Below are 24,573 nucleotides of genomic sequence, written 5' to 3'. Positions count from 1 at the left end.
GATGGGTTTTGGCACTAAGATGAGGCACTTGAATGTTGCATTCACAAAACACCAGTGTCTGAGTTCAGTATGCTCCATATTACTAGGTAATTTCTAGCAAATATTTAGAGCATTTAATTGCTATCTGCCATTGCTCTTTTCCTTGGGGATTTTAATTTAAACAGGTGCTAAAATGATTGAAACTTATTAGGGGATGAAATAATGAGACACAAAGAGTACAATGTGTTTAGAAATTCTTAATTTCGCCATAAAACATTTACAATTTGCCAGTACTGGTACCTTGTGTGGAATAAAATAGTAACAAGGGAAGGCTTCAGAGGGCACTTGATGAAAATGAGTTTCATTTGCCAACCCAATGTATTATAAACACAGAGGCAAGCTCAGAGGTACATCAACACTTTGACTGCATTTTAAGAACAACATATGGAAAAGAAGTATGTGTGGAGACATTTACATGAATATTTAAAGATAAGGTAATGTTTAGTCTGCAGGCTGAATAAAGCACCTTTGTTCACTTAGGAGTTTTTAACACCTCACCCTGATCTTTAACTTAACCTTGTAAGTAGCTACTAAAAGCCTAGGAGGGTCTAGAAATCTCTGGCAGTCAGTGGCCAGGCACATTCCGGACTTCCGGCCTTCCCTCTTCTAAAGCAGAACAGTGTAACATATCGCTTCCTAGTGTGGGGTTATTGTTTCCCAGACTTGGGTCATTTACAAAACACAACCTTCATGATTGTTACCACATCCGCATGGTGCCTGTCTTAATAGCCACTAAATTTTTTTTAAATAAATTCGCTTTTTGTAGTTAGCTTCTTCCTAAACAAAGCCATCCATGAAATTACATGTGGACAAGCTAGTTCACTTTCACCTTTATGTCTAAAGCGGTGCTGCCTCGCATGGGGACCATCATCCCATGTGGCTGTTTCCACTTAAATTAAGTAAAATTAAAAATCCGGTTCTTCAGTAGCAGTAGCCACGTTGAAAGTACTCTATTAGGGCACCTGGGTCACTCAGTTGGTTGAGCATCTGCCTCTTGATCCCAGCTCAGGTCCTGATCTCAGGGTCATGAGTTCAAACCCCATGGTGGGCTCCATGCTGGGTGTGGAGCCTACTTTAAAAAAAATTTAAATTAAAAAGAAAAGAAAGTGCTCTATGGCCACATTATACTCTATATGATAGAACATTTCTTCTGAAGCAGAGAGTTCTAGTGGACAGCGTTTGTCTTCCAGGCTCATGGGCTTCCATTCCCAGGAGAAAATATTTGAGAAAATACAAGCAGGATTCTAAATTCTAAGTTCTGTCCATGTTTACAAAACATCCTATGTTTGCAAAACAACTTTGACCAATAGTATCAGAAAGGGGGAAGTACATGTGAAAATGTATACAGAAAAATGGCAGGTGCTCAGCCAAAGATACACATTTTCCAAACGTAGCACTGTTCAGGGACTGGAAAGCATCTTCAGATCACATTGTCACAAATTCTTTTTATTGATGTTTATTGCCTCCTTTCTCGCTCTCCTTCTCCTACTCTCTCTGAATGGTAAAGGAAAGGAAATTCAAAAAACACTTGTGATGATAAATTATTTGGTGTGAAATTAGAACTTCCTACCAGCCCAAGCTTGAAAAACCACAGCCCACACTGTCAGTATATATGTTGTGGTCTGTATCTAACGGTAGCTTTCAAGGAAGGTAGGCTCTGTCAGCCTCGCTCTGCCCTAAATTCCCCTTCACATTCTATTCTCAACTTACCTGTGGGAACTTCTTTAATTTCTCCAGCTGTCTTGGGCTCTCTGTCCCTTAGTTGGCAAAATGGTAGAAGCTTTATGTCACCCTCCCTCCCAGATGCAGAGTAGCCTAATGAATGGTATGGTGGCTGTTACCATACACTGAGACCTTGGACTGGGGTGTTTGTTAAAGCCATACAGATGTTCTTATTGTCCCATTGGAGTAGGGGGAGCACAATTTATCTTTTTGCCAAATCAACATCGAGAATACATGTTCCCACACTCACATCCTTTACATTGTGTACACCAACACGCCTCTAAGGGATTTTTGAACGAGGCTTTCCTTTGCCTCTTCTGTTTTTATCCTTGGTCTGACTGCCCAGCTCCTTGGCCATGAATGCTCAGTGGGTGAGCTGTACCTGCCCGGTGCCATCCAAATGTCAGCTGCTTCGAAGGGGGCTTTGATGACAACCACAAGGAGAAGAGACTGAGCAGGAAACTGGTCAGGTCAATTAAGAGATGGGCAGCGTCTGTGAGGACAGCAAGACTCCCGGCCATGTGCCCACCTAGGGGAGGCAGAACATTCCATGGGATTAGGGACCCAGAATGCAACTAGTGTCACATACATACTAACCCTAGCTGGTGAATGATGCCACAGTCTCACAAAACTTTATGAGAAAAAGTCTTAACATGGATTCCATCTACCTCTTCTTCCCATTTGATAAGAAATTTTTGTCTCTTCCTTCCCAAACAGGCCTCGTTGTCGGAGCTCAATCTTTGTTGCTCTTACTACTTCTCCCCCAAAAAGAGCTATTGCTGACCCACTGTCTTTCCAGCAGCTGGTTATTGCCTGCGTATGACGAGGCAACAGGGACTATCAGTCACCAGCCCCTCTATCATCAGACTCACCTTGTCTCAACTAATGATTTTTAAAAATTACATATATGGCTCATAATTGCAATAATCCCCACAGACCACTGGCTCTAGCTGTAGTTAATAACTGGTTTGTCAAAGTTTAATGGTCTGAAGCAAAGTAGTGTTCAAGCTTGTTACTGAGCTGTCAGTGCAAAAAATCAGCATGATTCATTAGCCAAAAAAGCAACATTTTGCTAACAAATCAGCTTTTCTTCCAATTTTCCTCTAATGTTGTTCTGTCTGCCAAACTCAGGTCTGATAATAAAGCTGTGTTAATAATGCATTATTTCTTCCATGAAGAATGGCTACATGCCGATGAGAAGCCGTCCACCATCTCAGCAAAGAACCATGGTGACCACTCCATGTTCTGGGCTCCAGTTGTAGCTTAAGGCAAGGAAATGGAGTCCTATGAGGGCTCTTCAACAGGCTCAGCTGAATCATGAGGCAACTGAGTGAGAAAAAGAACTTGCTTTGGAAGAAGCCTATTTATATGGAGGCCCGGGAAGTGAGAATCATTTTGCAACCATCATTGCTACTTATAAGAACAGTCCAGAAAACCATGAGCAATCATGCTGAGTCCTATGGAGAAAACTGGGTCCAAGAGATAGTTTCTGACTGAACTCGCATTTGCTTCTGAAAAGCGTGGGGTATTACAATGAACGCAGCCACCCAGCTGGTGTTTATTGAGCCCTTCTTGTGTGCAGTACAGGGATGGGGTATACAAAGATAAAGTTAAACACATTGCAGTCCCTGTCTTCAGTGCCCTCATCGTCCAACATTCGCTGTGCTGAAGACATTGGCGGTGGGCTGGAGGGTCAGACAACTGCTCTCCTCAGGAGCACTGAGGAACTTTTCACAAGAAGGAGGGGTAAGACTGAGCTAGAAGGGAAGAGTTTTTCAGGAAAGGGTAAGCGCAGAAAGAGCAAACAGAAATGAAAGAAGATGGCGCCATTGTGGAAAAACGAGAGGTGTGGCGTATCGGAGGAATAACCAGAAATAGGAGTGGAAACGTGGGTGGGGGACCCACTTGTGGGAAACAATATCAGGCTAAAGAATTTGAATGTTAAAAAAAAAGAATGTGAATGTTATCCTATGGGATGGGGTATCTACTATGATTTCGAGGCGAGGTTGTGACATACTCAGATCTGAGTTGGAGAGAGATCTTGGCCGACAATGTGGAGGCAGACCTGAAGGGAGGAGAAGCTGGAGGTTAAGGCACAACAGTAAGAGCCAAGGAAATACAAGGAGGCCATGAGGAAGGCAGGAGCTCTCATGTATGGATTATTGACAAGATGGAGAAAACAGTGTACTGATAACAAGTCAGGCGAGGCACTAAGGACTAAGTTCTGGAAATGCACTCTTCTTAGGGCCTGTGGGGTGAGAGGCCATTGGGGGAGCCATTGGGCCAGCATCTCATACTCACCTCAGGCTCAGAGAGTGGGAGTTAAGTACACAAGGCAAGCTCTGTGGAGAACAGAGACATTCTGACCAGAATGAAAGAAGCAAAACTGACAACATTAGCCTGTGTCCCGTTACTAGACGACACTGCTGTCTGCTATAAATTCATATTTTTAAAATCCTTTAACTGTCTTATGAATAGCATTATTATACTATATAATAGTATATTAATAATATATATGACAATAGCATTATTATACTATAAGAACAAAATTATACTATCAAAAGCTCAATGCAGAGAGTTATTACTTAACAAGTATTTAAAACACACCGCATTTTGCATAGATGTGTTTGGACACTTAAAAAAATTTTTAATACCAGGAACCTCAAAAAATATAATGAGCCTAAGCCTCTGAGATACTCTGATGGTAGTACAAAGTAAGCCTCCTTATCAGTAAAGCTTGTGGTTATCAAACCACCCAGCCATAGCTTTCTCTGGGAGAAGTCTTGTACTCTGAGATACTTAACTGTCTTTCCCAGGCCACTCCCAGCTCTGCTTTCCTGTCTAGCAATCCCCTGGGTCCCCCAACTCTGCTTCACACCCTAAACAATCCTCCTTCAGCACATCTTTCTCCGACCATTCTCAGTTGCTTCCAGTGCTGGCCATCCTTGAGCTGATTCTTGTGAATTCTCAGTGTCCATATGTCTGTCTTTTTAAATAGGGATACACATTTATATATGCATGTTAAGGCCTTCCCATAATTAGGAATTTTCACAAGTCATCAGAAAGATTCCCAGTTCAACAGCTCCAAAGGCCCCTTGACAGCAGACACACTAATGTTCATTGCCTTCTTTAATTACTTCCACCAGTCCGCTCTGTGGCCAATTCTCTCTCGAAACACAGCCCCATGACCTGGTTCTCCCCTGTTCTAAATGTCAGTTATTCGGCAAGGCCTGCAGAATTAATCAGATTCTCCAGCCAGACCTCATGGTCTTTCTTGAACCCAACTACCATTCTAGTTCTGCTCTTCACTCGCCATCTTTTATCTTACATCACTGACTTAGATAAGAGCTTAGAGGGGTCCAGTTGTAAGTCATAAATGCCTGACTCAAACCACCTTCAGCAACAACAACAAAATGATGATTTACTGGCACACAACAAAAACTGAGAACAAATCTGGGCAGGATTGGATCAAGTGCAGCCTAATCCTAAAGTTCAAAATACATTTGGGGGCTCTGCTCTGTCTCTATGATATTTATTGTCTTACTGGAGATAGACTACTTTGCCCTTAGCAAGGAAGGTTGGACTTGGGAAGCTCCAGGTTTATATATAACCAAAAAAAAGCTCTAGGTTTTTTTTTTGTTACAAGACAAAAATTTAATAAAAATTGGTAGATAATCCACAGGGCTCAAGAGTTATTACATGGGACTGTATTAGAAATTTAAAATAGGTGCTGAAATGTTACGTAATATCATCATCTGATTCATCTTATTCCTTCAATGGTTCCTTAGCATATTTCTCTGCCTCTTCCTTTATATCTTTTGGAACAATTTCATGTCTTCTTTTAGTTATTTCACCAACCCAGCTGAGATCTAGTTCAAAAGCTTTATCCTTAACTTCATCATGTACTATGTAAATTATTTTTGCAACTTCTTTAACAACATCACTGCAGGTCATTTCTTTCATCTGAAGTTTTTCTATTTCTGTCTTTGCAGCTTGCCTGGCTTTGCCAATGGCACAACCCCAATAACCATGTGAAACTCCTGATGGGCCAATCATGTAGAGCTGTGCACCATCATTCACACTGTAAGATCCTAACATGAAACTGCAGCCAAAAGGTCAAACAGCACTGTAGAGTGTATACGCAGCAGAATATTTGTAGAGGATAGAGAGCTTTCCCCTCTCTCTAGTCTCCCTATAAGAAAGACCCAGAGACTCTGAATAGTCTCACTTGGCATGTCATACCCAGCCTTGTCTCTGAGCATGAGTTTCTTGGTCTAAGAGGACCAGAACTGCAGTCAGCACAGTGAGTACAAGGAAGCTTCTGCAACAAGCAATCTTTGACCACTGCAAACAGTGGCCCCCAGATGAAGCTACACATCAAGAATCACTTGAATTCTTTCCAACGGTATAGATTTCCTGTCCTATTGCTAACCTACCCACTTAAAATCTGTCCAGGCAAAGCTGATATCTACTGCCTCCTGGACCACGGCAGTGATCAGGTACTGCTCATGAGGCCTCCCTCTGCAAGGACTTTTCATCTCCCTCTTAGCCCACTTTTCATTTCCTACTCAAACTTTGAGGCCTGTCTCAAATCTCACACCCTGTATGAGGACCCTCCCAGATTCCCAAAAGTGACCAGGGAATAACAGTTTCTTTCTCTGACCTGGTCAAGAATGGCTTCAGGTGAGGTCTGGTTGAGGTCTTGAATGAGGATTAGGGTTTTGACGAGTGTGGGGAATGAGGAGAGGCCTTTTCCATCCAAATAAAAAGACATAAGCAAAAGCTACAGAGACTTTAAGATACAATGGTTATTTTGCACAGGACAGGTAAATAGGTGAAACAGAAGAGTCATTAGTGACGTCATAAAAGAAAGAGATTAATGGTCACTTCGGCAGCCAGATGGTGGGATGACTTGAAAGTCAAAGTAAGAATTTTTCATTTTTTTCCCGGAACGCCAGCGCATTTGAATATGTTGCTCTCTTTGCACTTGGGGTTGCCAAGTGCCCCTAGCACAGAGAGAGCCCCTGAACCAGCCTCTCCCGGCTACAGCACGCCTGTGGGTCTACCCCAGTACAGTAATGTTTCCTGTGCTTGCCGTGTTGGGGGAAACATGGTGCAACACTGAACTAGGCAAAGTGGAACCGTTGAAATTCTGAAGACAGATTTAACATGACGAGAGCAGTGTTTGAGAGAGATCCTTTCAAAATGAGTGCAGCTCGAATTCTAAATGAGTCTGTCAGTTTCCGCTTCATTCCTTTACTGACAACATCACTTTCTTCTGGCTCCAAACTGAAGCCAGAATAGAACTTACGGACTAATTAACGATTAAGAATGAGAGAGAAGAGGAAGATTGATTTGTTCACTCCAAGTGAATAGTTTTTCATCCCTCTCCCCTAAAAGTATAAGTCATTTTAAAGCAACATGACAGGGCAAAGGAAAAGCACAAGGAGAAAAGTGAGTTTTATGAGTGGAAGACCATCCCATTTCAGACTGTTGAAGAGACATCACCTGGAGAGAAGATGCCATCTGTTCTCAGCATCTACATGGATGCTGGGGACAGCAGAGAGGGAAAGTACTGGAGAGAAAAAGCCAGTGTCTACAGCTTGCGGACCTGTGTTTGCATGCAGTGATGCCAGTATTTTATCTGGAAAGCTATGAATTTCCAGAATACCACCTTTTTAAAGCCACATTCTGGATAGGTTCTGTTTTTTAAATTTTCCTTTTTATCTATCTCCTACATGAACAATAGAATACTGTCTACGATCTTATGAATTTAACTAATAATATATATATATATATATATATATATACACACATACCCCTGGCATAAATGTTAGTGGATTTTCCAAGTGAATTTTTAGATTGGAACTAGTCGAAGTAAATTCTTTGCAACTTCATCAAGCTATTACGTTGGTTCCTTCAAAAGACTTAGCCTGGCTCTAGAAAGTATGTGGTATCAATTACTTTTATAATCTTTGACTGGAAAATTATGTGTCAACCCTGGGTTTTTCTTGGACTGCATGAGTCTAAGTTCTTTTCCAGTTTTCAGAAAGTATTAAAGTCTGAGTATGAATATATAGGTCATAAGACTCAAGAGGTTTAAGAAACCAATTAATTCTGATTGTTAGCTGTGATAGTACAAAACCAAACCAAACAAAAACAAAACAAAAACAAAAACTATAACAGGTTCTGTTTTCCTCCAGTCTTAGATTATCATTAATTTAGCCCACCTTTTGGGTAAAGGAAAATTAATCAAAAATATTGGTAAGAGTGTAACAGGTAATTCTGGTAATGGAGTAAGAATATCTTATGGTACCACGTGCCAGGGTGTTCCTAGTGTTCTTTTTTTTTATTTGGGGAGGGGGAATAATAGATGAGCTACATTGCATATAAAAACGTTCAGACTAAGTTCATAACTAAACATAATTTTATTATTAATAAAAAGAAAGGATAAAAAGAATTAGAGAAATATACAACTCAAGATACTAAAACACAATAAGACTACCACCTTGAAGAAAGAGGAACCAACAAATATTTTTAAAGCCAAAATTGTGAATTATTTGTGGAGCATAACAAATAGCATGGAGGACGTGGGGAGTTAGAGAGGAGAAGGGAGTTGGGGTAAATTGGAAGGGGAGGTGAATCATGAGAGACTATGGACTCTGAAAAACAATCTGAGGGGTTTGAAGTGGCGAGGGGGTGGGAGGTTGGGGTCAAGTGGTGGGTATTATAGAGGGCATGGATTGCATGGAGCACTGGGTGTGGTGAAAAAATAATGAATACTGTTATGCTGAAAATAAATTAATTTTAAAAAATAGAAGAAAAATTTAGATAATTTATTCTATACACACATAGACATACACATATAAATAATGTAAAGAAACTAGACATCTATCAAGTTAAATCAAGGAAAAGAAAATATATAAACAATATTAAAATGAGAAAGTAGCTAGAATAAACAAGAGAATGTTAATGTGAAACTGTCATGTTCCAATGTATGGTAATAGATTGGAAAATTTCTATTAGATGGCTGACTTCGGAAAAACATAAAAGACCAAAATTTGCTGGAGCAGTAGAAATTTTGAGTACCTCAAAAAATGAGGAGGAAGCTAATAAATATATTTTAAAAATTATTTCCAAGAATGTCTCCAAACCTAGATAGTTTGCCAGGGACTTCTTTTAAAAAAGGAAGAGATAATTACAGTGTTATATAAATTATTTCTATTTTTTTATTAAAATAAGGTACCATTAAAACTAAAGTTTTCATTTTAATATGCATAACTCTAATTCAAAAACTTAGAAAAGTAGCTCCAAACAAAACTATCAATTTCAATCATCAATAAAGATAAAAAATCCTAATGGATGTACGAGTGACCCAGATTGAGCAAGGCATTGAAAGAATGGTCCACCACAGGCTAGGCTATTTGAGGGGCACAGTAATGACAGTCCAGGAATTTGAGCCCCTGAATTAGAATGCCTGCCCACTTACAAGGTGTGTTACTCAAGTAGAGTACTTGACTCTGCATTTCAGATTCCTCATCTCTATAGTGCAATTAATAAGAGGAAGACCTACCTCTCAGGGATTTTGACAGGATTAAGGAAGGTAACACAACGGCAACCACTCATCACAGCTTCTGGCCCATAATAAGCATTGAGGAGATGATGCCAGGTGATTTCTAGCACCATAATGATGGCATTACGATGCCAGAAATGCAAAGACCATATCATATTAGGAAATCTCTGAATATGAAACACATCAACAATGAGTCAAAAAATTTTAAGAGTGTGTTTAAAAGAAAAAATACTTGATAAAAATCAATAAGTATCCTTGGTTATTTGTTAATCATTTAAAAACCTCATTCACATAATGAAAATATCCTCTCAGGAAACATTTCATTTAACAGCTAGAGAGTTGGACAGAAGATTTGATTTAGCATAAGATATTATGTAGTATCTTATAAATTATGAAACATACAGAAGAAGAGATATAATTATTGAAAAAGAAGAGAAATATGGTTTTTTTGCACAAGTGCGTGTTATCTCCTAGGAGATGGGAGGATGGTTGAGAGAGGAACAAAGGAAGTGGGTTGAGATACATTTAGAAGGAAAATAATGCAGATACACTGATGAGAATAAAATGAACCTGCAAAATGGAAAACTTTCCAGAATACACAAAGTAAAGACCTAGAAAAGAGGACATGCAAAAAAGGAAGACACCGCTCACCTCTGGAAAGAGTAAATCGAACACATCCTAATAACCCTGGCAAGAAATAGGCTGCCCCTTTATTAAAACATACAAATATGCCACTAATTAAAATCACAAAACAAATTAGAGATAAATGGATAAATTGGGATAAATGGAGAAACATACCATTTTCCTAGAGGACAAAACTGAGTATTTTAAAAAGATTTGTGTTTCCAAATTAACTTACATTCCAGTAAAATCATAATACAATTTTGGAGAGAACTGAACACAATGATTTTCATGTTTAATTAGAATAATAAACAGAAATAAATGGGCTTTTCCTTTTTTCTGTTAAACAAGGAATAGTGAAGAAAGAACAACAGATATTGTGACACGTAGATCTACGTTAATTAAATGTGTTACTAATAACAGAGAAGAACAATACAGATCAATGAAATACCTTAGAACCAAACCCTTATTCTTTCAGAGATATTGATAATTGATTAAAGAAACATCAAAAATCAATGGAAGGAGTAATTAATTTTTCCAGAAATAATGCTGAAAACTTTGTTAGCCATTTAGAAAAAGAATTTTTAGTCCTTAGAGCAAATCTAATCCCACACTGATTTAAAATTAAAGGCAAAACATTGAACAACAAAATGGTGTTTATCTTCTCAGTAGCCGGGGACCAAAGCACTAACATAATGAAAAAGCAATAAAAGAAGTTAGCTCAAAATGGAATGTTTGGTACAATTACATACATAAAATTTAAAACTTATCTACATCAAAATAAAAATTTAAAAGTAAACAATAAACTGAAAAAGTACTTAAATATAAAACATTCAATATCCTAACTATATAAAGAGCTCCCAGAAATCAATATATAGCATTATAAACTTATCTAAAAGCAAATGAATGGGAAACATTAACAGGCAAGCAGGAAATGCATCAACATAGGGAAATCTAGATTACTAATAAGCATGCAAAAAATATTTTAACGGTAACCAAAAAAATGAATAAAATAAAGCATATTCACCTATACATTAACAAAGATTTTTAAAAGATTAAAATAAGTTCTGGTAAAGATTTGGAGAATCATTCTTACATACAGTAGGCAGACATATGAATTGCTATCCAGCTTTCTGGATAGCAGTTTGGCAATATGCATCAAGAAGTAATAAAAATATTTATATCCTTCAATCAATTTTCCACTGTTGGGAATCTCTTTCAAGGGATTAACCAGAGAGGCAGGCAGACTTTTATTCATGAGTTTTCACTGCAGCATTGTCCATAGCAGGGAAAAAAACCTCCCTGAATTTCTAATAGAGAGATGGTTATGTAAATCACAGTGGAGCATATTATAGAATATTATTCAGGCATAAAAATGTTTTTGAAGAGTATTTGATGGCATAGTCAAAAGCATTCAGCATGCTCTCAGTTATGTTAAGGAAACGGAGTTATGAATAGAAAAATGTATTGTACAAAAATACTGCACAATGTTATTAGAGGTTATTATTCGAATGTGGGATGGTGATCAATTTTATTTTGTTTCCTAATATTTTCCACTGTATCTACAATGAGCTTACTCTGCACTTACTCAGTGCTTACAAAAAATAGGAAATCTTCCTTTAAAAGGGGAACTTGTATAACCCTCCTGCAGTGATATGAGGTTTTTGTTTGTTTGCTTGTTTAATCAGAAAAGTCCTTTTAAGTAATACTCACCCACGACCTCGGCAATCATGAAAACAAAGCATATTCCTGAAGCAGCACAGAGTTTCCACTTGGCGTAGACTTGCTTGTTTGCTCTGTTCTCTGTGGCCTTGGAGTTGTTGTGGCAGTGATAGATGGTTCCTGACTCCAGCTCCTCTGGCTTCTCTCCAGGACATTGATCTTTATTCAAGGCTTTCTGCTGGAGTTCCACACTGTGGATGAGTTTGACCAAAGCAAGAAGTGAGCATGGTTGCAAACAAATAAGTCGCTGTCAGCCCTGCCCATTCTCAGAACTGAGAGTGGGACATCTGCTAACTAGCTGGGAGGTTGCTGTTCACAGCTCCTTCCACAAGAAATATCCAGTGTAAGGAACAAGCAAGAAATTTCCTTCAAATTCTCAACTACTAAAGGTTTTGCTTTTATTCACCCAAGGTCTTATTCAGTCTATACCAGCAGTGACTAAGAAATGTCAGAGGAACAGGTGAAGGGAAGCAGATACACTTTGATGCATTTCCTTCCAAATTACTGGGCTTTGAAAAGATTTTGGATCCTGTGTTACAAATTAAAAAGGGGGGAGTGGGCAGCGCAATATTGGCTATGTGCATGGAAGCCAGGTTGATGATTCAAATACTCACTATTAAATGCCAAAATTCTCCCATTCTCCACAACAACAGTGTTAATAGATCATTTTCTCCTTCTCCTGCTGAATCCATGTGGACTCTCAGAAACCATCTTAACACAGCTTTGCAGACGATCTCTCTCAATCTATCAAATCTGTATTGGGAGTTGAACTTACTTATACTTCCTAAAGCAGGCAGCACCTGTCAGTTCTTCTCAAATATAAAGCATTATTTGGAACCATGTATAGAACTCTAGAATTTCGTAGATGGAAAGATTACATAGATAACATTAAGTCCAAATCACAGTGGAGCATATTATAGAATATTATATAGTTTTTTACCTGAAGTAATCAAAGTTCAGAGAGGTTAAGTAATTGCCTGAGGCCAAATAATCAAGAAACAGCAGAACTGGGATTCTAAGTCTAGTGTTTTTTCCACTGGGTTCCACCCTGCCTCCCTACCTGAATTTCAGGACACCTGAAACCAACCTTTACTGATGCCAGTATCAATGTCCATGGATCTTGAGCTGATCAGACTTTCATTTCCTTAATAAACTTATTAGAAGAGATTAATAAGATTCTTAGAATTAAGAAATTAGATTTCATGACTTTGAAAGGTATAAAAAGAAAAATAAATTCACCTCCACTTGGAGAGCTCATTTGTCTTATCACCATCTGGAATTAAAGCTCTGAAGGTTTTGGCTTAGATTATGATAATTATTATGACTCTAATTATCATTATATTTGGGTTTTTCCTGAATAAACTAACGTATACATTCATTACAGAAAATCTAGAATTACAGAAAAGCAACAAAGCAAGGGGAAAATCACTGGTAACCTTACTTCCAAAAGATAATTTTTACTGATATTTTTGTGCTTAGCTTTGTAATATATAAACACACTTTTTAAAAACATAATCAGAATGTGTAATTAGCATGTTTTTGGTTAAAAGTACTGAAAACAAAGCTCATGCTATTCAATGGGAATTATTGGTTCTGCAACTGAAAACATTGAGATGTATCAGTCTTTAGCCTGATTTAGGAATCCACATGCATCCTACTGCATTCTCAAGTATACTTTAACCGCAGGCTGGTTTTCCCCATGGTAGTGAAATGGCTGCCCCGGGTAATCAGAATTGTGCACCTGCCTTGTCTTATACAAGCAGAGAGAATGTCCATTCCCAATACCTAAGCAAGAGTCCTGGGTTGCATGCTGATTTGGCCAAATGAGAACCAACCTTTATAGCCAGAGGAATGTGGATGGGCTCATTGGCTTAGACCTTGTTATAATCAGATTGGCTAATCCCTACCATGCTGACTCCTGGAGCTGAGATTGGGGTAGATGCTACCCAAATCATACGACTGCAACTCAGTGGGGACAGGCTGAAATGGGTTATGGATGAAATGACAGTGTCACCCTAGGATCCTACTGAAGATACAGCTTTGGAACATGATTCTTAGCTAAATGTGTTGTTGCCATTTTCTCAATTTATTAAATATTCTACACTATTATTTCTAACATATAGAGAGCACTGTATCTAATAAAAATATGTCATACATAATGAACTGATTTCCTCTTATTAAACACTTCATTCTTTCCCAGTTGTTTGCTCATATAGGTGGGGCTGTTGATCTTTATGGTTAATCTTTACTCAGTATATTATTATCTTCTCAAAATGTAACTGTAAAAGGGGAATTATTTGGTCAACAGGTATCTCTATTTTTAAGGATTTTTGTATATATCACCAAATTGACTTTGGAATGTTTGTACTGATAATGTTAATAGCACTAAGGATTTTGAACATTCTAACAGTTGCAAATAATCTCCTTTGCTGGAATAGGAACCATTTGGCAAAAAGCACCTAGACTATTTGTATCTAAACATTCTTGCCTTTGCAATGTAATACATACCCTGATAATAACAAATATATCATGTAGCAGTGTGGGTCACGAATGACCATCAACTCAGAGGAGCCTGAGAACCAAAAAGAAAGCATGATAGAGGTTTCCTCTTCCTTCATGCTGAGAAGGCAACATGAGCAAGTCAGGGTCACTGATTGTTCTGACAGTATTCATACGACCACTGATTTGCTGATGTCATGTGAAGCTTTGCTTTATTTATATTTTTCATGAATCTTGTGGCCAGAGAAAACCAGGTGGTAAGTAAGGAGGAGAAAGAACTTATTCTGGAGCAGTGCAGATGTCAGACCAAGGCAGGAATCCTACTAAGGGTACAGCCTCAGGGCAATGCCATAGGAAGAAAAGGCAAGAAACCTGGCCAATTTTTTATCTTTAAATACTGTTTTGTTGTCCTAGACTCTAATATTAACTTACTTTGAGCTGAGATTGCTCCTTGAAATACTAAGCAAGAGATCCAAAGGTGGGCTTCAGAGGCTCCATAAAAATTGGATCCTGTAGGATTTTTTTATACCAGTTGATGTCATCTGCAAATAGTATTAAATTTTATTTCTTCCTTTCCAATCTGGATGCTTTTTATTTTTATTTTTATTTTTATTTTTATCTTACCTGTTTTCCCTGGCTAGAACACACAGAAAAATGGGCATCCTTGTCTTGTTCCTGATGTTAAGGGAAAGCTTTCAGATCTTTACTACTAAGTTTAATGTTAGCTTCATGGATGCTTTTTATCAGGTTGAAAAAGTTCCCTTCTATTCTTTGTTTGGTGAATGTCACCATAATGAAATGCTGTTGAGTCTTATCGAATGCTTTTTCTGCATCTAGTGAGATAATCATATGGTGGGTTTTGTCTTTTATTCTATTAATGTGGTATATTACTTTCATTGTATTTCAAATGCTAAATCAAATATGCATCACTGGGATAAATCTGACTTCACCATAGTTCATAATTTTTTTATATCTTGTGTTCAGTTTGTTAGTGTTGGGTAGAGGGATTTTTGAATTTATGTTTATTTATAAGGTGTATTGATGTATAGTTTTATTTTCTTGTGGTATCTTTTTATTTTGCTATAAATGAAATATTGAAATATAGAATAAGTTGGAAAATGTTCATTCCGTTTTCTGTTTTGGAAGAATTTGTGAAGAATTGGTATTAATTCTACTTTATGTATTTGGTAAAGACCACCAGTGAAGACATCTGGGTTTAGAATTTTCTTTGCATGGAGTTTCCTTATTACTAAGTTTTTGTTTAGTTATTTATTTGTTACAGATCTTGGATTGTCTCTTTTCTCTTGAGTTAGTTTGGTAGTTTGTATCTTTCTCTATCTTCAACATTTCATCTAATATTATATATATGCTATGTATGCAACTTACCTTTAAATCAGTTAAGAGAAGAAAGAGTAAATATGCTGTCTTTCATAATTACCTTTACTGATGCTATTTGGCTTTTGTGTGTTGATTCAAGTTAATGCCTGTTGTCATTTATTTTCAGTCTGAAATTTTTCCCTAGTGATTATGCTAGCAAAAAAAATTTCTCAGTTTTTGCTCATCTGGGAAATGTCTTCATTTTACCTTTATTTTAGAAGATAGATTTTCTGGATATAAACTGATTGGTTGGCAGTTCTTTTTTTCTTTTAGCCCTTTGAATATGTCATTCCCCTGCCTTCCAGGTACTTTGTTTCTGCTAGAAGTCAGACATTGATCTTACAGAGGTGCTTTTGAATATGATGAATCTTTTTTTCTCTTTTGATGCTTTCAAGATTTTTTCTGTGTGTTTTGCTTTCAGTATTTTCACTATAATATGTCAGAGTGTAGATCTGTTTTCTTTGATTCTTCTTAGAGCCTGTTAACCATTGTGGATGTGTAAATTAATACTGTCACCAAATTTTGGAAAATTCTAACCATTATTTCTTCGAATATTTTGAATATTCTCAAAATGTATTGCATATTTCTCTCCTCCTTTTTCTCCTCTCCTTCTGGTCTTCCCATTACATGTGTGTTAGGACATTTGATGATGTGCCACATTTCCTTGAGGTTTTGTTACTTTTTCCTCCTTGTTTTCTTCTCTGTGTTCTTATGTTGCATATCTGTTGATCTATCTTCAAGTTCACTGATTATTCTGTCAGTTCATATCTACTGGTGAGCCCCTTTAGCAAATTTTTTATTCTACTTAATGTACTTTGAACCTCAGAATTTCCATTTGGCTCTTATTTTATATAATTTCTTTCTCTTTATTGACATTTTTTGATGAGACACTGCCATCAAATCTCTCTTTAATTTTTTAAACATGATTTCATTTAATTCTTCAATCATATTTATAATGACTACTCTGAAATCTCTGAATGCTAAGTCCAACATCTGGGCTCTTTTAAAGGTAGTTTCTATTACCTGCTCTTTTTACTGTGTTTGGGTTATTTTTTGCTGTTTCTTTCCAGGTCTTATATTTAACCTGAAATTGGATGTTTTAGATAATACACAGTAACAATTCTGTATTCTGATTCCTAAAGATCCATTGCTGCTGATGTTTACTTGTTTGCTCTATTATTTGCTTAATATTGCTTATTTGTCTAATTAAGTGGACTCTCTTTCCTCTGATGTCCCCTACATGAGGAATGTCTGTTATTCTTCCCAAGAGGGTGCAGCCTTGGCATACACAGAGTCATCTTTATCTCCTCCACCCAGCCCAAGGATGCTGATCATTTTAACTATGTTTGCTTTGACTGTCTCTTCCCGTGGTCTCACTGTTAAGCTTCTGGCTGCTCTGCCTAAATAGGTATCACATCCAACTGTTGACCTACTTAATCAGTTATTGATGACTGTCTTCAGCAATGCCGTAAGGCATAAATTACTCCACAATCTGATCCAGTGAAAGATGCTCAAGTTGCTATAACAAAATATCACAGACCGGATAGCTTAAACAACAGAAAATTATTTTCTCATGGTTTTGGAGACTCAAACTCCATGATTAAGGTGCTGGAAAATTCAGTTTCTGGCAAAAGCTCTCTTCCTGGTCTGTAAATGGCTACTTTGCTATATCCTCACCTGATGGAGAGATCTCTGGTATCTTTTCCTCTTATGAAGACACCAGTTCTACCATATCAGGGCTCCATTCAAATGACTTCATTTAACCTTAACCAGGCTTTTAAAGGTCCTGTCTCCAGCATAGTCACATGGAGTTCAGGTTTCAAAATTTGAATTTGGGAGGGAGGGACGTAGCAGGTTCCTTTAAGGGGGAAAAGTTTGAGGTCATGGGAAGGAGAATGAAGACTAACCAAAAGCCATTATAAAGCTTCTACACATGTGAGTAAAGCCATCTTGGAACTTTTTCCACATCCCAGACACCAGCAGAATACAGCCCCGTGAACAAACCTCACTGACCCAAGAATTATAAATAATAAAATGATTGCTGTTGAAGCTATTACATTCTGAGACTAGTTGGTAGCCCAGCAGTAGATAAATGAAACACTCCTTTTGTGGAATTAGAGAATAAAAATTCCTTCAGGTTAAGTTTCTCAATAGCTGTTGACAATTTAAATTGAAACCTGATTATAAGAAGAAAAGAGAAGGAGTATCAGAGGACAAAGTTGTCTGGGAAATAGAGACAGAATAAAATATATGAGAAAGGTGGTTGGGGAAGATGGTAAAAGGAAGCAAATAAGAAATCAAGGTCCATGTGTCCTCAGAGAGAAATAGATTAGGGATTCAGGAGGCCACAAGGCGAAAATGTGTGGGAAGGAGAGGTGGAAGAGGAAGAAGCTGACACTAAATTCACAAACAGAAGGCATGGGTTCAGATCCCAGCTCTGTCATAATTAGACATCTGACCTTAAGAAAGACACTTCTTCTCTTTGGCATTCAGGTTCCTAACTGGTAAAATAAGGGAGAGATTGGCATAAATCATCTCTCCCAGGTATAACTCTTTCTATATGAAAAGAAAATAAAGATGTGTTTGATAGTTTCTCTCATCAACATATCCTGAAAACCATACCCATTTAGGAAGGGAAAGAGACCCTGTAACTATATATGTATATGTGCTGCCGAAGCGAGCACTAGACCCTGTAACTATAAATGGTTGGCCTTATTTGTGTAACAGAGCATTAATGGTCTATTTTAATGAGAAGGGAAATAGTGTTATTTTGATAATGTAGAGATGCTCTATTAACAGTGCCTATAGTAAAAACAATTTGTTGTCTAAAATTTGTGCCTGACCTAACATGAGATTTTGTTATTTGTGGTCTTAATAAATCACATCTAATAGAAAATAGTTCTTATAATGTGAGATAATAGATATGCTAGATTCTATCATGTATTTTTTATTAATTATTTTTATTAACATATAATGTATTATTTGCCCCAGGGATACAGGTCTGTGTATCATATATTTTTAAAACAAAATTATAAAGATCCTATAAAAAAAAGTCCCTTTGCAGTTATTCAAACATTTGATGCTATCAAACACAATGTTGCTCCTCTTCAGAATATGAATTTAGTTCCACGAAACAAACACAAACATTACACGTACTACTAATGGGTATGTATTCTCCTAAGCTCTGCTCCTAACCACGAAATCATTTTAGATTTCCGTTCATTCATCTGTACTAAGCATATCTCTCTTTGTTCCTCATTCAGATTGAATTCCCCAAACACACAAAACTCTTATTCTTAAATGTGTCTGTTTTTACCAGGCAAATTATTTCAGACTGGAAAATGTCCCCTAACTGTATTTTCTATGAGGAGTTTTCCTAACTTTCCTCTAACTCACTTTCATTTTTCAGTTCTTACTCTATCACTTCTGAAATGCTTTCTCTGACCCCTAAAGTCTAGCTAACGCCTAAGTTCCTTTGAGATCTTCTCATTACACACCTCCAGAATGACACTTCTACGGTATTTTGCAATTGCCTCTTTTCTATGTGCATTCCATGTTAGGCTCAAAGTTTCAAGAGGACAGAGATCTGAGAGTAGACGTGTTTTCCTCCTGTTACGTATTGGGTGTGTTTAATTAATAGTAGTTTATTAAGAGGAAGATGAATGAATGTGGTACTGTGCATGTTGTACTGTGGAGCTAGTAGATGGAACCAGAACTACGTAGGACATTAAACCCAGCTATATTCATTATGGTTGTGTACATCTGATTATGGCATTTCATGATTAAGAAAACAGCAATTGGTTTAAAAATCAACGCAACCCCAATTCTGTCACATAGTTGAAAAGCCTTAATTCTTTTCTAAATATAATTTAGTAAAATTTACTTAGAACTTTAAAAATGGGAAGAATTGAAGAAAAGAAAGGCAAACAGATTAGATCATGTATGTCTGCTTTCTGAAAGTTAAACTACAGATGAAAAATATATTAATAAAATATATCCTTTGTGTACTTAATAATATTTAAGGAATCAAATCCTACATTTTTCAGGATATGGATCATACACGTCAGTCAACAGCTTATCCGATTTTGCAAAATGCCCCTGAGTTGCATAGCAAAAGTTTCTGATTTTGAAGCAGTAGGATCTAAGGATTGATTGAATACTCAAGACACAGAAAGTCATGAAGCAGAAACAGATATCAGTTACCTGTCTAGGGTGAAGGCATACATCTTAGTGGCTCTGTCATTCACAAGGTAAGTTCTTTCCAGAAACTCCATGGTGGTCAGAAGGAAAGCTTCTGCTGTTGTTTGTGGTTGTTGTGGCTTCTGTTGTTTTTACCTCACTGCCCAGTTTGGGAAGCAAAGCAGCCTTACAATCATTCACATACTTTCTAAAGAAAAAAAATAAAAAGGCTTCTGGGCTTTAGAGTAACGAGCCTCCTACATCAATGTTCTTGGTAGGTGTGCCAAAATTACAGCCTTCTTGGACCATCATCAGGTCTTATTCTCTCACGCACAGAAACTCCTTTCCTACAGAGACCTGCAGGAAGGATCAGGTGAAGCCTGTGCGTGTGTGTGTGTGTGTCTGTGTGTGTGTGCCTGTGTGTCTGCGTGTCTGTCTGTGTGTATATGCGCGCAAGTGTGCTTCCGATGCTATCTGATTCCACTGTTTGCTGAGAGGTAGAGGAGCTCCTGGGCTTCCTGCTAACTGCTGATGTAGAGATTTGGTCTTCAAAACACACCTGGGTGAGCTGTAGACACCCTTCTGGGCGCTAGTCTCGTGTTTTTCCCTTTCCTTTCCTTTCCGTTTTTTGGGGGGAACCTCTCTCTCAACCTAAAGACATTTCTCCTGAGATTTAGTTCTAAGATGACCTCTAAGCAGCTGTCAGGATTTACTTCTCCTCTCCTAGGACCATTTTCGGTTTTCACTACTGAAGGGAGGACATGGGTCATTAGTTGCTATGGTCTGTAATCTGAAACAGTTCCTGGTGTGGCAGCTTTGAAGCCCTTCTGACAGGCAGAAAAAGGGCAGACTCAGCTTCTAAATAAAGTACAGCCCTCAGTCATACCTACAAGAACTGGAATGATCTGTCTTCTCCCTGGCTAGGGTATCCTTTGTTGAGGATAAAAGACTCACCCAAGGAAACCCTCTCAGGCAAACAATCACAACTCAGAAACAGCATCTTCTGATTTAATCCCGAAGGACCTTCAACCCGCAAACTTGTAGGAATTCACATTATACTTCATTATTAAGCATTTTCCTTTCCAAATAAGATAAGGGACTCTAACCTGAGGACAGCAACCCTTTGTGGTAGGCATTTGTGAGGAGGCCGAAGAGCATCCAGGACCTGTACAGATGCACAAGGGCAGACTGGAGAACAGGCCATAAATCTCTGACTGCTGAGTCCTCATTTTCTTCTCCTTCTGTCAACACTCACTTCCTAGTGGGAAACTCAGACAGAGTAGTGGAGTCCAGGAATATCCCACTTGCCCAGCATCTTGGGAATCTGCGCATCGTTCTGAGCAAAAGTCTGCCACGATGGCTTAGTGGGATGAATACTGTCTCTGAAAAAGAAAATGGGATTCGATGGCAATTCCAGCAGCAGTGAGAGGAGAGGTCACCTCTGCCCAACAGTGAGAGCCTCAGGTGTCCTATCACATCTGCAGTGAAGCTGTACCTCGTGTTTAAGGTTTCGAATAGTCTCAGCCATAAGATAAATTCTAAGGTCTTTCTGTATGACCCCATTGTCTAACCAATCATTAGCTTGGTTGGGACAGATGGAAACCAGAGAAATGGCTCTGGGAGGCCATTTTTTTCTTGCAGGAGAAATTCTGGGTCTGGCGTTACTAGAATAATCCAAAGCATTTCCTTCTAAATATCCTTACTCTTAACTTTACAAAATAATAGGTTCTTCTGTGGGTACAAAGTAGGAAACCAGAAAAGAATTACTAACCCATCTGTGCGACACGCTGCAACGCTTTGCAGCTTGAATCATTTGTGAGTTGTTTCTAGAACATAGGAGAAAAATGGAATTCAAGTGAGTGAATGCCAGAAAGTGAATTGGGCTGAACTCCATTAGATGGAAGTGCAGAGGACAGAAGATAAGCGATATTCAAATGCAGGAAAGAGAATGTATAGCGATAGCTATCAACAGGAAAAGAAAGAATCTGTAAGTTTGAGATTCTGCATCATAAGTTTCGTCACTAACACATATATAGATGCACAGACATATTTAGGTCTGTTCACGATTCTGTGAGCACAGAGATACATACTAGGTTGTTAATGTGAATTTCCTACGGGGCAAGAAGGGAGTGAGGATATATGGGAAGTGTAGGGTAGGACTGATACAGAAAAGGGTCAGGTGAAGAAGAGAGGAGAGGGGATGGGGACCCCAACAAAGGAGGGAAAAAACATGTGTTCTGTGATCTCTGCTCTTCATTTATAAATTGAAATACATAAAATTGCCATTTGGTAGACCTAATGCAGTCTAAAATCAGCCATTTCCTATGATTTACTTAAATATATATTCACACACATACACAAACCTATAAAATGTGTATGTGTGCATGTGTGAGCCATTTAAAAATAAAAAAATTAATAGGCATATTTTAAAAGTATTAAGAAATTACTTTCACCAAATTTGTGGGAATTTCCAAGTGCTGCCCTTGAAAATAACTGCTCTAGTATAAACCGAAACTTCTGGTGTAAGTGGCATAAGAGTAGCAAACATTACAGCAAATAAAACTTTTGTGTTTAAAAAAAGTAAGTTTTCCTGCTACAAATTTAAATGTAGATAAATTATGATTAAGAATTGCCTGCATGTCACATTGTGTGAAACGTTCACCTGTTGGTAAATTTGTTTGTAAATCTTACAAACTCATTCTAACTACACCATCAGCCCCTTCCCCTCAGTATTCTGTTGGGACAATGTTTATGAAGAATTTCCCATCCTCTCTGACTAACCTTTGCCCTGCTCTGGCACGTGCCACCCACTAAGGACCAATGGCCCTAATCAGACTGGCAAAATCCATCAGAAAGGATGAATACCCAACTTTTGCAGCAACATGGATGGGACTGGAAGAGATTATGCTGAGTGAAATAAGTCAAGTAGAGAGAGTCAATTATCATATGGTTTCACTTATTTCTGGAGCATAACAAATATCATGGAGGACATGGGGTGTTAGAGAGGAGAAGGGAGTTGGGGTAAATTGGAAGGGGAGGTGAATCATGAGAGACTATGGACTCTGAAAAACAATCTGAGGGGTTTGAAGGGGCGGGAGGTGGGAGGTTGGGGTACCAGGTGGTGGGTATTATAGAGGGCACGGATTGCATGGAGCACTGGGTGTGGTGCAAAAATAATGAATACTGTTTTTCTGAAAATAAATAAATTGGAAAATTTTTTTTAAAATTCACAAAATATGTACTCAGAAAGCAACATGGATCAAAGAAAAGAAAATCCTTTCTCTTTTTGACAGTCAGCTTTGGTGGGCATTATGCTGGTTTTTTTTTTTCCAGTTTCCAAGGCAACCAGCTTCTAAACCATCCTGAATTACAGGTTGTCCTCTCCGCCCACTCACCATCACAAGCTTGTAGCAACTGAAGGGGCAAAATGCAATTTATAACAGTTACTTCTGGGAATAAATATCCTGTCAGCCACAAGAACATCCCTGACATGACCAAAAAACTGGTTCAGCTCCCCAGCCCTAGCTGTCGTTGGCAACAATTTCTTTATAGGATTTTACAAACAGTAACTAATACTTGTGCAAAAATAATTTACACAGGTGTCTCACACATCATTTTGATATTTCACTCGCAGAAAGGGTGTGTTTACGGAAAACCACCGTGATCCTCCCTAGACACTCAAGTACTGAATTCTCAAGATTTGCATTCCCAAAATTTAAACCCATACTTCAGAAACACTTCATATTGCTGTTGTTTGCATGTAGCTATCTTTTAAAAAGAGACAGGAAAGTGAGCTTGTTTTAAAATCATCATGTGGGTTTTCATTCTGTTTCGCTTTTTCTTGTGTGGAGAGGCAGTATAGTAAAGTGACTTAATGCATGGGCTTTCAAATCAGATACACTTAATATCAGTTTCCAGTTTGACCATTTCCTTACATGTGTGACCTTGAACAAATCACCTGGCTTCTGTGGTTTTCAGTTTCTCATCTGTAAAATGGTAGATTAATGGAGTCCCTGTCTACAGAGTGCTTGTGAAGAGTAAAAGAGATAATGTGCATAAAAGCTCTTAGCCTAGCATCTGGCATGTATTCAGTGTTGTGTAGAAGTGAGTTGCTATGGATTCAGCCATGTCTAAGTAAAATGTCCTGACTGTCTCAGAGAAATTGACCCCAGTCTTAGCATGAGGCTAAGAATTACCCATGAGTGGAAGAATCCACCAAGGAAGTAGAAGTTATTATAAAGAAGACTGGGGGACTTGAACGTACCAGCCGCTATGACTTCAAGTCAATCCCTCAAGCTCTCTAGGCCCAATGTGTTCAAATAATGTGTGATTTGTGATTTCTGAAATGAATGTGTGCCTGCCTCGTTCTACCTGCTTAACAGTCAAGTGCAATTCAGAATGTGTCCTACATAAGGAGGACAAAACAAGGAAGGAAATAAGAACTCAATCAGTGTAATCACCTGCTTAAGATTCTGGACTTCTGTATTCCCACAAAGACTATACAGGTATTATTTCTAAGCTCAGTGGCATTTCCTTAGCAAGGTGATTTTATGGTTATTACTACAGTGTGAGTTTTTCACAAGTTGCATCCAGGAATGTGAAAATAAAGACACTGAAAATTTAATTGGATTGTATTTTAAAGAACGTTGTGGAAACTTCATTTTAATCTAATGTAAACATGTATAGAACACAAACCATTTCCTGATATTTCATACTTTATGTGAGAATGGACTGAGCCATCTGAGTTTTATTTTCTCCTTGATAAATTGGACTATATAACTCTTTCTTTTGCCACTTTTATTTTTTAAAAGATTGAGCTATAGAAATGTTTCAGTGCAAAT

General features: G+C 38.0%; 1 protein-coding gene across 1 annotated transcript in view; it reads right to left on the bottom strand.

The window, feature by feature from the left end:
* The window catches only part of SLC30A8 (solute carrier family 30 member 8), a 31,871-nt gene extending 11,926 nt beyond the window's left edge, over window positions 1–19,945 (bottom strand). Inside the window, exons 1-3 of the mRNA XM_032316463.1 lie at window positions 19,757–19,945; window positions 11,669–11,868; window positions 2,144–2,290 (exon numbers count right to left, since the gene is read on the bottom strand). Of these exons, the coding sequence (XP_032172354.1) occupies window positions 2,144–2,290; window positions 11,669–11,868; window positions 19,757–19,827 (418 nt within the window). The 5' untranslated portion in view covers window positions 19,828–19,945. The remainder of the gene's footprint in view (window positions 1–2,143; window positions 2,291–11,668; window positions 11,869–19,756) is intronic.
* Between the last annotated feature and the right edge of the window lie 4,628 nt (window positions 19,946–24,573).

The sequence above is a fragment of the Mustela erminea genome, chromosome 16, assembly GCF_009829155.1.
Source record: "Mustela erminea isolate mMusErm1 chromosome 16, mMusErm1.Pri, whole genome shotgun sequence".
Classification (NCBI taxonomy): Eukaryota; Metazoa; Chordata; class Mammalia; order Carnivora; family Mustelidae; genus Mustela; species Mustela erminea.
The sequence above is the reverse complement of the archived record's forward strand: the minus strand, read 5'-3'. Positions and strand labels throughout refer to the sequence as shown.